General features: G+C 42.3%; 1 protein-coding gene across 7 annotated transcripts in view; it reads right to left on the bottom strand.

Moving 5' to 3' along the window:
* Positions 1-13,434, bottom strand: part of Esrrg (estrogen related receptor gamma) — a 565,698-nt gene that overhangs the window by 58,406 nt on the left and 493,858 nt on the right. For all 7 annotated transcript variants that reach the window (XM_051148111.1, XM_051148110.1, XM_051148112.1 and 4 more), the window contains one exon: positions 1,912-2,022. In XM_051148111.1, the coding sequence (XP_051004068.1) occupies positions 1,912-2,022 (111 nt within the window). The remainder of the gene's footprint in view (positions 1-1,911; positions 2,023-13,434) is intronic.

Raw genomic sequence — 13,434 nt, 5'->3', positions numbered from 1 at the left:
CAACAGCACCGTTTCCGGGTAAGTCTTATTTAATGTTTCCCTAATTAGAATCAATACAACCCAATTTTCATTCTTGGGCCTTTGTAGTACATAAACAACCAGCTAGAGGTGCAAAAAAAAAAAAAAAAAAAAAAAAAAAAAAAAAAAAATCTCCCTTGGTCATCTTCTCTGCAAAGCCTGTGGTGTCCCCTGATGCCTATCCAACAGAATCTGGAAATTAAGTTTTATAAATGTTTGTTACAAAAACACACTAATTGGATGGACTAAGGAAAATTAACACAACGGCCTTTCGGTAATGAGTAACGATTCATTAGGAGCTCTCTTTATCTCAGACGAATGGAGCGCCCTGCAATTGCTGTAATCTTCTTAGAGGTACTTGACAAGAGCCACTTCCTGATTCTTCAGGTTTACACAGAAAACGATAGATGTCCCTGTATTGTTGATTTACAAACAGCCTGGTGCTAATGTTTTTCCCTTCTGTAGAGGATATTATCAATGGTTTTGGTCAATGTGTGCTTAAGGTAAATGAGAAATGGACAATCCAAATATTATTGACTCCAAAAATACGAACCCTCAAAAATGAAATTAAGCATTAGTGTTCATTACATTTTATTGTATTATCGGAAAGTTTTTTTTTTATTATTATAATGTGGAAAATCTGCTTAATGCACTCCTAGATGGTATCTGTAGAATGCCAAACTGCTTCCCAGGCTGAGGAGGAGGTGCCAGATTGGACAATTGAAAGGATAATCAACATAATGTTTTCTGGAAAGGCAAAAGGAAACTATGCCATATGTTCACTTACGCTTTAATTTCATGTAAAATGGGCTGCTTTTCCTTTAACACAGTTAAAATGTCCTCTCATTTACAGTTCAGGCTCTGCTTTATTTATTTAACAGAGTCCCAGGTGCTGGCACGGATGGATGGATGGTGCCCAGCACTGACTCCTCCTGGGGTATACGAATTGGAGGTGGGCCCTTCCTTTTCCTTGAAGGCAGGTCAAACCAGCCTCACCTTCTCCTGAACCGCTGCAGAAGCAAGAGTGTGTCTTCTATGACAAGACCAGCTTTGTGCAAGCATTCTTTCCACTGAAGCACCTCTCAGGGCCTCTTGTGAATGCCAGGCATAAACATCTAGCTTGCAGCTTGGCGGCACTCTAGCTATTAACTGATTTCTCAGAAAATGGGATACAGTTATTGCCACAATCTACATTCCAGCCCCTTTTAGTTAATGACAAGGAGAATGGGGTTTGCGTTTTAGCTATGCACCAGCCATCCTTTCAAATTGCAACCTGGCATCATAAAATCATGGGCTCTTTAAAAACAATTTATAACACCCATAAGGGCACCTGAGATGGAGCCACCAACCTATGCTCATTATTACTAGGGTCCATTCTCATTTTAATCTATTGCTAGCTACTGTGTTAACCTTATATAGCTCCAAATTAATGAGGCCCCTAATGTATTTTCATTGGGAGGTTGAGCAGCCAAACTCATTTAGTTAGGGAAAACTACAAAAGTCACTTTCTTGTGAAATCTGAAACTAACAGCTCCAATGAACTAATGATCACAGTATGATACATTTTATGTACCTCTGCAAATAAAGACAACCGGTAAATGTAAAATTCACACTATATAAGCTGTGCGGTAATATGCTTTCACTTCTACAAAATGACTAGGCACAAACAGAAAGAGTGGAGAATTATCATAGATGGATTTAAAAGAAATGAAAAAGATCATTAGTTGCGTTGACACTGCTTCTCGTAGATAACCCCTGAGAACAGAGTTGGTGTTCTCCAACAAAGAGGAGTTTCCTTGGAGTCAGAAGGGATGGGCATGCCAACACTAGGACACACAGTGCCAACGGAGAGGATTCTGTGTCTGGGAAGCCAGGCACATCTGTGGTACTTACATGGCTTTTTGGCTGGCTGCACCAGCTGGGGGTTCAGGTATGGACTGTTCTCAGCATCTATTCTGCGCTTGTACTTCTGTCGACCCCCACGTACTCTGTCAAGACGTACCCCTGTGGACAGAGACAGGCACTGGTTTATTGTTAAGGTAGTTACCCACGAACAACCAAATACATCAATTGCATCTACCAGGATTGCTATGGAGACAGTTAGTGGAACTCAGAATGGACCAGTGTTACAAGAAAAGGCTAAAAAATAGGAAGCTAAATCAGAATCGTCAATGTTTGCAAACTATGACTACCAATGGCTAGGAAATTTAAAAGACAATTTCTACAGTGCTATTGAAATCAGTGTTTGTACATCAGGGCAAAGGCATACTTCCATAGAAATTAATCAAAGAACTTTTTCTTTTGTCCTATTGTAGTGGCTTCTCAAGATAAAAGGCATGGTACTCTTCACTCTCATTTTCCATCACTCCTGAGAGCTGCATGTGTGGGACCCAGTCAACAGAAAGATCCAGAACTGTATAATCCTCCTCTGCTGCATGTGTGGAACCGAATGCAATGCAGAGCATCTATGGGCTTTGGGGAGGGTGGGATTGATGCAATCTAAGACTGTTCCAGATTAAAACGCCTATGTATTTCCTAAAGAGATTGATATTTACAAGATGACACACAAATGGGAAAACTAAAAGTGGGCAGGGCTATACCAATAGTATAGAAAGGGTTTTCCTGAAGAGGGAACTCAGAAGGGAAGGATGTCAAGTCTACCACATGGCTATACATGCCATCCTGTATATTGTTATAGTTTTCAAAGCATTTCATGTCCATAAAATTCTATCTTCATTCCTCTATTTTTTTTTTATCTTTTTCTTTTTGGTAATTATATCAATATTTTCTAATGTTTGACAGTTTTTACTTCTTTTGACACTTATTAAGGTCTATCTCCTCTCATGATTTTATCTTCAAACCTGTCTCCAAGATTTTTCTACTCTATGTGAGGTGGCTCCATTTTAATCCATATGAGATGTGCGGGGCACTAGTTATAGCCATGATGCTTGTCAGCTAACTTCAACGTGGGCAGAACATTAATCTGCTATTATTAGATATAGGAAGGGGGGAAGAAAGAGGAAATGCAACATAAGGAAGTAAAACAGGAGATAACACTTTAGTAATCTCTAAAATTGTTAGGAGAAAAGTCTGCAGAATAAACCTGGACTGCTTGGGTCTAGGGTACGGGCTCCTGAGTGCTCCCCTAGTGCTTATCAGAGCGTTCATATTACCAATATACTGTCACATGTGACTGGTGAGTTTCTTTCTTTTTTAAAAATCTGTTATGTTGTATATATTTACCTTATGGGGGATAGGTGCTTATGCGCACTATGGAGGTCAGAGGACAACTTGCAGTAGTTGCAGACACTGGAGTGAATCTCAGGTCGTCTGGCTGGTAGCAAGTGCATTTACTACCTGAACTGCCTCTCCACACCTCAAGGCTGGGAACTTCCTGAGCACGTGGTCTGTCTAGCAAGCAGCACTTATAGAGGCCCAGGAAATGCCTAAGCCACTAAAATGCTTATTTCTCGAGCTTGAATTTGATTCCTAGATCCCATGTGAAAATCCAAGTGTGACAGTACCATCCTGGTCCCCCGAGGCAGAGACAGGAGGGTCCTGGGGCTCAGTGGCCAGCTATCCTAGCCAAATCAGTTAGCTTCGGGTTTAGTAAGAGACCCTGGATCACAAACTAAGGAAGAAAGTGATTGAGGATTGACACTGGACATTGACTCCTGGCCCCCACATGCATATTCACATATGTGTATGCACATACGTTGGAAAACATGTACATATATATATACCACACACAAGAACTTGGCTTCCAATGCCATGACTAGGTATCTGCACTGCCTCCAGCTGGACCTTGAATTAAATCATTTGATTTAGTTCTACTGTGTAGGCGCGTCTTTTATCAATGTGTATGGGGGAGGTGACATACCTAGGGGTCATTCTTAGCCAAAGTGACTGCATCTATAGAGAAAATGTGGTTCTAAGAAAAATACTTCTTGAACACACACACACACACACACACACACACACACACACACACACACACAGTCAATAGGCTTTCCTGCTGTGTCATGTCTTATATTTGGATACACTCTTTAGGCAATGTGCAATAACCTCCATCATGAGGCACCTCCCTTTCACATTAGGAAACTGACTGTCTGTGCTCCATATGACTCTTGAATGTTCCCTACCTCCACCCTCCCCACTTTGCTGGTAAGCAGCTATCCACCCATGCGCTTGCGCGTCCATCCTGCCTGTGCCATCCGTCCACCCCACCTCCACCCTTCCCACCTTGGTAGGTAAACAGCTATCCACCCATGAGCTTGCACGTCCATCCTGCCTGTGCTGTCTGTCCACCCCACCTCCACCTTCCCCACCTTGGTAGGTAAGCAGCTATCCACCCATGAGCTTGCACGTCCATCCTGCCTGTGCCTTCCATCCACCCGGCTCACACATCTACCCGGTTCCTAAATAGTCAAGAGCTTTTCCAAATGCAGTAGGATTTCACTTTTCACTCTCCAAAACGAAAATCAATTAGACAAAGAAATATTTTATAACTTGTGACTTTTATTTATATGACACTAGGAAAAAGAGTAGCTATTGATACTCATAAAGCATGAGATTAATAATCCTATAGTAAAAGCTGACAGAGGCTCAATACACAGAGCAGTGCTCCTGCCAAGTTTGGATAACAATTAATAGCAAATTTTTCTGGTCAATATGCTTTAGAAGATCATAATAATGTATTCATTTACAAATTCTTTCCTGATCAAAAGCAGCCAAATATTAAATTTCCAAGTTTCTCAAACCAAGTAAAATATATCTAGACTGCTTCCTAACTTTGCTTCCACACCTGGGTGATCCGTCCTCCGTGCACCTCTGGAATGACAGTGACTGTCGTCTGGTGCTTTTCTGTAGCCAACTATACGCTCAGTAAAAGTTTAAAGACAATTCAGGCAAAATAGCTGCAAACATCTCTGTGCCATGCCATGCTGCTCAGTGTAGTGCTTTGCACTGGAACAAAAACCTGGGCAAGGAGAGCCAATCCCTTCTCACCTGGTTACAACGCAAACATATTTAGACATAGCCACATAAAAGCTAAAGCAGACCCTAAGCCAACCTGAAGGTGCAGGGACAGTTTCCTTGCCTTAGACTATTGACAACTGACAGGCTCATTCATATGAGTAAAAACATCAGAATTTTCGCTTGCTTTTGCCTTTTTTCGGACTTGGTCTCACTCCATACCCCAGACTAGAAAATAAAACAGGACACCATCTCAACACAAATATATATATGGTGGATAGATGTAGGAAAATAGATAGGTAGGTAGATAGAAGACAGGTAGATAGATATGTTTTACTTGGGTTCAGCTAAAATGTACCCAATATTAAGTACATAATTAATAATTACAATTTAAACTACTGTGTTTAAAATGTTCAAAACCATTTTAGTGAAAATAAATAATGCTATTTATGATTGTTAATTGGGAGAGACAGATTGGTTAGAATCAAATATCAATGGATTCAAAATTTCCACCGAAAATAACCATGCCTGTTTTTCACACTTCTGTACCTTTAAATAAACAATTTCTCTTTAGACTCTACTTGTAGAATACTTTTGAAAAAATTAAAGCATGTGAGTTCTTTCTCCCTAAAAAAATGAGGTGCCCATGCTGTAGCTGTGTGACAGGATTTGAAGTTAATTAAGGTGGCTGGATTGTCCACTCAAGCAGAGACCACCATTATCTTTTTTTTTTTTTTTAAAGATTTTAATAGTTAGCATTTCCTGCCTACTAGAACATTCCACAAGGCTTCTTCAAGTGTTGTATGTGCCTGCATGCCACTAGGGAGTCACAAATTGTACACATTGTCTAAATTTACAAAATGAATGGAACAACAGTAGGGCAAGGAGGAAAAAAATGCTGTGAAGAGAATAAAGACCAAACAAAGCAAAAGGTCAAGCCAAGGTTGCCCAGGTTGGCTCATGCTAAGCCAGCATGTTTTGTCTAAATACAAACTTTCATGATATTATATGGCCTAAGTCAAAGGAATTTTCACTATTGCAATAGTCTAAAGTTAGATGGATTTCATATATATTCTTTTCCTTCCAGGAGTTATTAAGAATAGCCTTACCTACTTTCCTAATTTAAAAATAAAACATTTATTTTATTATTTCAAAGCACGGATTTATTAAAAGATGTTAAGGGTAAGATCCCCAGAATACTTAAGAAAGAAATGGCCACATTAAAATACAAATAATTTTGAAAAGATCGCTCAAGGATATTAAACAATCAGTTGTGTTTAGTCAATGCCATGCGGCATAGACTACAGTGGAAACAGGGAGGGCCATGGAGAAGCCGAACTTAGGATGCCACAGACCCTTCCCTGTACTGCCTGCGACTCTGTTACTGTGCATCTCATCTGCTGCCTACCAGCACCTCCCTCCTTCTCTGCAGGAAGATGCATGTGACCATACCCGGTATCCATCTGGCAGAGACTGTGGAGGGAAGCATCTATGCAGATCATAAAGAACGTTCTCTTGAAGGAGCTGCTGCAGGAGGCTGCAAGGACTAGCCAAGTCTAGACAAGTGCTGGGAATTTCTATGGCAGCTTCTGTTAGGGTTCTCTTTTGGGATAAAACCTGGGCATCTATATGCATTTGAGGGGTATGAGTGGAAGGTGATTATATGTGCACACAGATGCTCCAGGAGGAAAAAATCCAACCATATTAAATGCTTACAGATCATCTAAGACAATGCGACAAACCAATCTCTGCTTTTTGTTGTTGCTGCTGTTGTTGTTACTATGATCATCCCTAGACAGCAGGATTGTCAACTACAGCTTTGAGATTTGAGTCCCTTTCTCTCTGTTTTAACAGACTGCCTCCTGGTGCCTATTTCCTTTCCACAAGCACTGTCTACAAGTTAACTCAGTGAGCCAGTCCACACCGGATGCATCCTGGAAGCAAGTAAAGCTCCCCAGAGCCTGCTGTGCACTACACATTCGGGGGGAGTTGGCTTCTTCATCTATTAGGACACATAGCCTCCAAGCAACCCCATGAGACAGTTACTCCTCGTGTCCCATTTACAGATGGGAAAGCCTCAATGCCTCAGAGACAGATTCGGGTGTGAGAGTTGGGGAGAATGCCCATCCCAAAGATTAAAAGTAATTACTGAAGTCAATAATAGCTGCACCATGACGGGGCGTAGATAAGAGGTAGGCAGAACAGTCCCAGCAGAAGGAACATGGCTTACTCCTCCCATTTAATCCCAGTCCCAGGGACTCTGAGTCTATGACACGGCCAGATCCTAGGGCCCACGGCTGTGAACAAACCATGTGATGATTTTTTAAAAATTAAGTTAAAAAGACTTATTTTCTGTTCTTCTCTTCTGAGGCAAGGCACACTTATTCCCCTATGCTTCGCATCCCTTATTGACAGGGCACTGCCAATTAGACAGGCCTGGCTTGGACAGAGCACAGAAGCAAAGGGAACTCACAGCCAAATCTCACAGTCCCAACTGCATGGCGGCTAATAATTTCCATGACTTTGGCTGGAATATCAGGTCCACAAACCAGGAGTTTTGGAAACTGCTCAGTCTGTGCATTGAAATTCTGTAATATGTGAAGAGGTAAGAGAGACCACAATGGGGTTGGAAGGTAGGCAGAGAGAGATGGGGCGGTGGGGGGGAGGGTGAGAGACAGAGAAACAAGAGAGACCTTAGTCCCTAAATGAGATTAAAAAGCCAGGGCTCACATTAAAGCTTTCTTGTCCTATAGATGAACGGACCATCAGGAGGAGGAGCCCTTCCTCTTGGGCTTCCTAACAGTCATCTAGGTGATTAACACAGAAAGTTTCTGCTGGAAATCCCATAGGCTTCCAGGTGCATCGCAAATGCCCATGTGGGTTGATGCTCATAGGACACAGTCCCAAAGGAGCTCCTTGACCCTCAGCTCCCCAAGGTGCAGCCCACAGCCCTTGCCTGGCTCCAGGGCTCCTGTGCCACACATGGAACCTGGATCGGAGCCCAACTGAAAACGGCATGCATGTAAAACACTACCCACAAAATGTTTCGCAGGGAAAATGTTTTCTTAGCCGGGGAAAAGTTGCTAGCGTGGAGCACGGGGGCCTAATCTATGACACATACAAGTACAAATTAGGTCATCTGCCACAGGTGACAGGTTTTAATTGAATGTCTTCTGTCTGCAATTCTGATGAAAGGTGAATGGGGATAAATGAATGTGCCCAGACAGCCCTGAGCCTCACAATACCCAATATCTCATTACTTTTAAACAGCTATCTATAAACTAATGCTGACAAGCCTTGGACCTTTTCTTTCTGCTCAGGCTGAGGTTTCTGTGAAGGGGGCAAAAATAAAAGGGAAGAAGAGAAAGGGACATCCAGAACATCACATTAAACATGCAATGCCTACCATTATTACCTCCTCAGTGTAATTAAAGAAATCTCCTGTTCCAAAGCCACCATTTCTTCCCTTCCTCTGTCAGGGGCGTGCACGCTTGGCCTGCACTTGCTAAACATAGGCACTGTCTTTAAAGAGGAAAAGAAAATCTTCCGTTTACTGCCTTTTTCTGGCGTGCGTGCGTGCGTGTGTGTGTGTGTGTGTGTGTGTGTTGTGGTGTATGCACATACGCGGGAGGTGCCTGTGCTTGTAGGACAGAGAACATTTCGGAGCGCTACTCTATCACTTTCTACTTTATTCCCCTGATCCAGAGTCTCCTACTGAGCCTGAAGCTTGGCAGGCGCTGAGCCAGCTTCCATGGCTCTTTCTCTGCTACCTCCAGCAGCCTCAGGGTTAGAGGTAAACTCCCAGATGGTAATGCCAGGCTTCTTTCCAATGGCTCTCCTTATACAGCTCGGGCTAGTCTGAAACTCACAATGTAGAACAAGGTGGCCTCAACCTCATAATGATTGTCCTCCTCTACCTCAAAATGCTGGATTTGAAGGCAGGGGCCCCCGTGCCCAGCTCAGCTGTCTTTTTATGTGGTCCCAGAGACCTGAACTCAAGTCCTCAGGACTGTGCAATAAATGTTCTTACGCAGTAAGCCACCTCCCCCACCTCTCCTATTTTTTTACCTTAAAAATTTCATATTGCTGTAGTATATATTGCTTATCAAACCATATTTTGCTTTATGTAATGCTCATAGCTCTTATATACTTTTAGAAATCCCATTTTCTTCAAATTAGGTTATGAAGTAATGGGTACAAACATAGAATAAGATCAGGCCATCCATGTCAAAAAAAAAAAATGATTCCATTAATCCAAAATAACTTTGATGCTGTAAGGAGTACGTTTTCACACACCTGTGTTCCTCATAGTGCACAGCCCCCTGAGCTGTTCTACATGAGGACAGGCCAGTGCCTGTGGAGTGCAGGGAACAGAGACTCAACAGAACTGGCTTATAAGCAGCTGAGCTGAGAACTTTGGTCACTGTCTCATTGGGTGAGAGGAATGTAGTAAAACTCTAATAACACACCTGAGGTGTATACATCAAAGAGGACACACAGGGATTTGCTTGTTTAAAAAAAAAATAGGTTGACAGAGAATGACAGTGATGATAGTCTGAAGGTCACTGGGTAGTAGGGCATGGACAACCCTGGCGATAGTCTGAAGGTCACTGGGTAGTACAGCATGGACAGGACTCTAGATGGCATGGACAACCCAGCTAAGCCTTATGATGCTCAAAGACACACTCAGAGAAGTTCTCAGGAGAAAACTTTGGGACCTCAATAGCACGTGATTTGCCAGAGTCAATCAAGTGACATTAGCACATGCAAGCAGAGACTTAAGAGCTAGTTACAGACAATGAAGGGATGCACATACTTTACAGTACTTCTCTGCTAACCGTGATAACCTGCCAGAGTAAAATCCCAAACTTCCGGAATGAGTCTGGAAGCTGTAAGTATAGTTCATCTATTCCATTGCTTGCTGAACAAGCACAAAGGCCCAGAATTAACTCCCTACACAACACCCATCAGGAGCAGTGAAGCTGAATTTTAATCTTTTGTTGTTGTTGTTTGTTTTTGTTTTTCTTCTTTTTGAGACAGGGTTTCTCTATGTAGCCTTGACTGTCCTGGACTCTCTTTGTAGACCAGGCTGGCCTCAAACTCATAGTGATCAGCCTGCCTCTGCCTCCCCGAGTGCTGGCATTACAGGCGTGAGGCACCACATCTGGCCTCAGATTCATTCTTAGTTGTCATAAAATGTTTAAAAGATAAGTGAAAGTGTTAGATATAAATAAATCTAAACAATAAAAATTCCTGTCAAAGACAGTCTCTGTATGGGGAAAATCTAAACTCTTGAAGGTGAGTGTTCAGTCTGGACATGGTGGCGTATGCCTGACTTCTCAGCATTTGAGAGGTTAAGGCAGGAAAATGGAAAGTTCAAACCAAGCCTGAGAAACAGAAAAAGAAAGGGAAGGGGAGAGAGAGATAGAGAGAGAAAGGGGGGAGGAGAGAAGGAGACAGGTAGATGGGGGTGGGGAGAAGGAAGAAGAGAACCAAGGAATGGGAAAATCATCTTCAAATACTTCTGCAGGAATTTAGAAGTAGTCTGTATTCAAAGTGGAGTGTGTGGGCTGGTGTAGAAAACACGCTTGGTGTGTGCAAAGGCTAAAGACCCTGAGTCCCCCTGAGGAGTCTGTGTGCATCAAATGGGGTTATTTCTTGACAGATGTTCTCTGGGTGCCTGTCACAGGAGAACTTAATTGAAAAGACCCACGAGGTGGGGAGTGGACTTTAGGTTCTAACAAGAGCCAAGGACAGAGCAAACATACTTGTGTGGTCATGAGGCAGCTCAAGGCTAGATGCTGGGAGTCAAAGTCCAGCTATCACTCTGCATGCAGGGAGAGGTAGAATTTCCCATGGAAGTCTCAGTTGGTTTCCAAACCAGTTTTTCTTAGTCTATCCGATTGGTCAACAGTTTCCCTGTGTGTATCTGAAACACAGCCTGGCCTAAAAACAGACTTTACTGTTGTGCACATTCAGCTGAATCCCACAGACTATTTGAAACCAGATCAAAGGATCAGAAATGCAGCCTTTGTTGTGTTTTTACTGTATCTTAACATCAGTAACTTTGCTATGTGTCTCACACTTCTGTTAGAAAAGAAGAAGACTCAAAAATACTAAAAAGGTGTGTTATTTATTAGCCAGTGTTTCTGTCTGCTTGATTCATTTAATTTCTATTTCTCCACCTAGAATTTACATACAAAACAGATGAATTTCTTTGCCATCCTTCCTGTAATTCTCACTTGCTGTTTCTCGTCATGTGCTGGCATGTTACACTTTAACAGATCTGAAAACACAAAGGTCATGGACACAGTGAAACATAAAAGGAGGGGGAAAAGAGCTGTCTGGGAGATAGAATCTCACCGCTCTATTTCTCAGCATTCTTTTCAGAAGCAGTCCCAGGAAGCAATGTTGATCTGCTAAAGGGATCTCAGTCAGAGTCTAAGGAGAACCGACATGTGAGAATTACACTTAGAATTGTATTTATATATCAAATGTGGAACAGAAACATCTCTGGACTTGGGGAATTTGACAAATGAAAAAAAAAAAAATTCTCTTCCCAAGACACTTTTACTGCCTTCCTGCCTGGAAGCTGATGACTGAATCTGACCACGTGCTAAGCTCACTTCCGGTTCCAAGAGTCTATGAATGAAACACTTAAGGAGATGGAAGTGACCTACAGATTTGGAGTCCGACAAGTGCCTGGGCAGCTGGAAACATAACATACTTTGTATCCTCAATCAGGGAAGACCGGAGCCAAATGGCCACTGTTAGAGGAGCCGACAGCAGGTTTGCTGGCACAGGTGTTACCGCCTCTCCCACTGACCTTGGCCAAATGCATTTCCCTTTGTTCTCACTGATAATAGAGCAAATAAAATACCCGTTTGAAAAATGCTTGCGGCTTATTGCTGCATTAGGAAAAGATCAATGTCCACTGCACATGGAAGGGGGAGGCTGGAACTAGGAGATTACAGACAGCCTTGGGTTTGCCACCACATCTGGGCTCAGCTTAGCGGAAGACATGTGGACTGGGTTGAGCTGAGCAGAAGAGGATTGAACAGCGGGATTCTGACAGCCACATAGACTAGATGGAGCTCTGTCACTGAACTAAACAGCACCTAATCTCCAGAATAGAAAAGCATGCATGAAAGCTGACGTAGCCCATTAAACATACGGCAAAGATACAGGTTGTGTCTCACCATGTACAATTGTCCAGAAACTACAGTATGTTTGTGTAAAGGTGTACAAATACCCCATGACTATGGAGGATACTGTCCAAGATCCTTGGTGAATGTTGACAGCACACACAGCATAGAACTCTACATGGACTATGCACACACACACACACACACACACACACACACACACACACACACACAGAGAGAGAGAGAGAGAGAGAGAGAGAGAGAGAGAGAGAGAGAGAGAGAGAGAGAGAGAGAGAATCTATACTTTTCTATTTTTACTGAGCTTTCATTACACATTGTGGCTCTAATTTTTGGTTTAGGGTGCAAGAAAAACAAGCACAATATTTTAATCCTTCTTTTTGACCATCTAGATCAAAGATTCCTTCTTCCACAGATCTTGGTCACCTTAGTAGGCTTTACCTTTCCTTAAATCGAGAGCATTCACTTTTTCACAGAAAGAAGCAACATGCGGGCTCTCGGTAGCATCACCATGTTGCCAGCATCACCACACTTGTGAGTTAGGTCCATTATTAAGAGAAATAAGAGGACCTGAGACCAAGTGGTGTACAACTGTGACACTCCAGCTGAGGCTGTAGGCAGCTGCCCAGTGACTGACAGCTTAATGGTGCAGCTGTCACAGATGTGTTGGGAAAGGGAACTCCATGCTTGGGGTCCAGGGAACAGGACAACCTGAGATTCCATCAAGCCCATCTGAATGGATGACAGCTTAAGATATAATGGTTCTTTATTGCCAGAATTTTCCATTTACCATTTTTAGATTGCAGTGGAATCATGAAGTCAAGAGGACTACTGTATACACAGATACACAAATGCACATGGTAAGAGTGACTACTGCATACACACAGATGTGCAGATATAGTTTGTGTGGGAACAAATATTTTCAATCAATACAGTATTATTTTTATTTCTGTTCTGATAATTATATGGCATGATCAAGTATTTCTGAGAGCCATTTATTCATAAGGTATCTTCTTTGAAAGAGAGCTCACAATATGTGGATTTATATTGATATTTATATCAAGAATTATAAATTCATATGTCTGGGGAATTATGTTCCTGGTGTCAGTAAAATGCACTGTTAGAAAAAAATACAAAGAGGCATAAACTTCCGTGGAGAAAAAAAATTGCACCACAGAAAGTATGCAGTGCAGATCAGTTACCTCTTCATGGATGGGGCAGGCCTGTGTGGGTGTGATTGTGTCAATGTTCCCATAACCCAAAGAAGCCACCGTTCTGC

The sequence above is a fragment of the Acomys russatus genome, chromosome 6 (genome assembly GCF_903995435.1).
Source record: "Acomys russatus chromosome 6, mAcoRus1.1, whole genome shotgun sequence".
Lineage (NCBI taxonomy): Eukaryota > Metazoa > Chordata > Mammalia > Rodentia > Muridae > Acomys > Acomys russatus.
This window is presented reverse-complemented; position numbering and strand designations above follow the sequence as displayed.